Source organism: Macadamia integrifolia, chromosome 2 (genome assembly GCF_013358625.1).
Source record: "Macadamia integrifolia cultivar HAES 741 chromosome 2, SCU_Mint_v3, whole genome shotgun sequence".
In the NCBI taxonomy this organism is placed as follows: domain Eukaryota; kingdom Viridiplantae; phylum Streptophyta; class Magnoliopsida; order Proteales; family Proteaceae; genus Macadamia; species Macadamia integrifolia.
In genome coordinates, this window is record NC_056558.1 from 10739722 (window position 1) to 10742265 (window position 2544).

Sequence of the window (2544 nt, forward strand, 5' to 3'; positions counted from 1 at the left end):
GATATCGGCTAAGATCAATCCAAATCAGTTATCTACTTATCTGTATCATTTGAAGGGTAAAACAGTACAAAATTTTATAATTTAAAAAAAATAAAAAAAAGCAAGGCAAAACCAGCTGATAAGTGCTGATCTGATTTGGATCAGTATCGATCAATACCAATACCATCTCCTAAATTCATGATCATGATTCCCCAAAATTATTTTGAAACATTAAGAAGGAATAACATTTATAGGAATATAATTTTACCTGACTCTTTATCCAGTATGATTTTAATTTGAAAATGAATAAATCAGTTTGGTTCAACAGTTTTGATCCTGAACAGAAAAAAGATTCTAGCTTTTAAAACCAAAACTAAATCAACTTATTTCAATTTAATTCGTCTCGATTTAAAATGCCGGTTTGAGTTTCAAAAGGTTTCAGTTTTCAAACAATATATTTTTCGATTCAATTGGCTGTATCGATCCTTCAGATATATCCTAGAAACAAAATTTCCGTTTTCAAAAATGAAAAAATGTTTCTTGAGCTAGTGGGGTGTGTTTTTTTCTTCCTTAAAAAATATTGGAGTAGGTACACTAACACCTTTGTATCTATCTCTCTCCACCTCTCATGAAGTAGACCTCATTGCCCTCTACTTAAGGATGTGGATTTGAAACCAAAATTGTTTATCAAAATTGAATCGAGTTGTTTACACTGAAACCGCAAAACCATTTAGTAATTGATTCGGTTATGGTTTCAAGCTTCAGGTCGATTAGCTAAACGGGTTGAAACTAAACCAAGCCATTTAACCCGTTGGTTTCAAACTAAATTGAAACTGTGAAAATCGAACCATTTAAACCGTTAAAATCGATCCAATTAACCCGTTTAAATATTAAATAAGGTGGTTGCAAAATATCATTAGTTTCTCATTTGATTCAAAGATTGAGTGTTGCAAGTAATTCTAGAGGTAGCTTGCTCATTGTTTGAAATGCCAATTAAATTAATCTAATGCACTAAGTAGAATGTCAACTGATAAAAATGCAATTTTTGTTTATACCATGACATATTAAAAATATATTTTTCAATATTATAACACATTATTTTGAGTGAGAAGAGAGAAAGGAAATCTCTGCTCTAAGCATTACTTACTGACTTGTTAGAGGCACTTGAGACTATTTTCTATTAAAAAAAAATGTTTTCCTTACTTGTTTGGTTGTTTTAACAAAACATAATGATTTGCATTTCACATTCTCAAGATTGAATCGTTTATCACTAAAATCAAATTTTAGTAAACATGCGAATAAACTAGCAAACCGATTGCTAACTATTTAAAAACCTTATGGAATAAATTGAAACCGAAACTGTTTAAAACCATAAAACCGAAACCGTTTACTAAATGGCTACGGTTTTAAAAATTGCAGCCATTTAGTAAATGGTGCAGTTTTAGTTTCAACCAAAATATATGTAAACCGAAGTGAACCATTTAAACCAAAACCAAACCAATTAACACCCTTACCTCTAATACACAATTGACGACACCAAAAAACAATTCTAGCTTCCAATTTAATTCGGTTCAAATTGACCGTACGAAACTGCAAATCTGTACGAGGCCAAAGTAGATGAACCGTCTCCTACGATGCCAAATTAGATGAAATCAAATCCTCTGTCGGAACCTCACTGCCACTCACTCCCTCCCCGCTGAAGATTTTGTGCTAAGTAGATCCTTTGATGTATCCGTTACTCTTCAATCTGTACATTTGAATGAGATACACAGGTATGATGTTTTATTTGTTCACATACTAGCAGGGATGGCTCACACGGTTCCAACTTCATGTTACTCTTATCTGAGCTTGGTAGTTCATTTGATTAAATTTAAGGTTTTTTTATTCTCATATTATAAAAAAAATAAAATAAAATAAAGGGGGGGGGGTGGTGGGGGAGAAACCTATGATACAGTTCCACTATGAAATAAGTAAAAGACCTCACTCTTGGGCTTACTTTTTTAAGTTAGCGTTCAATTATTGTACAATGCAGCTTTTCTGGTTGGGTTAGTCACGAATGGAAAACCAATGGTAAAAGGGCAAAATCCATCCATAAGATCAGAATAATTGGTGATTGATGCCTAAAAATCCATGTTTCAGAGATTCCTTAGTGTAAATCATTGCTGGGTAAAACTGCTTCTGATAAGGATTCTACTGCACTTGAGGTGCCTGCATAAAGAGATACTGCATAGACAAAGATTTATCAAAATTTATAAAACCATGTTTTGGATGGAGTAAAGATTTATGAAAACCATTTGAAGTACAATATTGGTGGTTGTCTACGAGAAGGTTCAAGTTCAGCATTGAGTTGCATACCTCAAAGGATTTGCCCGATCTTTCGAATTCTAGCATGCTTAGAGCAACTTCACAGCTCTGAGAAACAATTGGCTCAGGATCCTTCGCAAATTCCACAAGAAGCGCAATACTGGTATCATCTAGATATGACCAATGCAAGGGATTAAAATGTGAAACAAGAGGATTGAAAAGGAGGTTTTTTTTTTTTTTTTTTTTTTTTTTTTTTTTTTT

At 32.8% G+C, this 2544-nt stretch overlaps 1 protein-coding gene across 3 annotated transcripts in view; it reads right to left on the reverse strand.

Moving 5' to 3' along the window:
• Positions 1–1946: 1946 nt before the first annotated feature.
• Positions 1947–2544, reverse strand: part of LOC122066884 (deoxyhypusine hydroxylase-B) — a 12960-nt gene continuing 12362 nt past the window's right edge. For all 3 annotated transcript variants that reach the window (XM_042630724.1, XM_042630718.1, XM_042630711.1), the window contains exons 7-8: positions 2335–2453; positions 1947–2202 (exon numbers count right to left, since the gene is read on the reverse strand). In XM_042630724.1, coding sequence (XP_042486658.1) covers positions 2170–2202; positions 2335–2453 — 152 coding nt within the window. In that variant the 3' untranslated portion in view covers positions 1947–2169. The remainder of the gene's footprint in view (positions 2203–2334; positions 2454–2544) is intronic.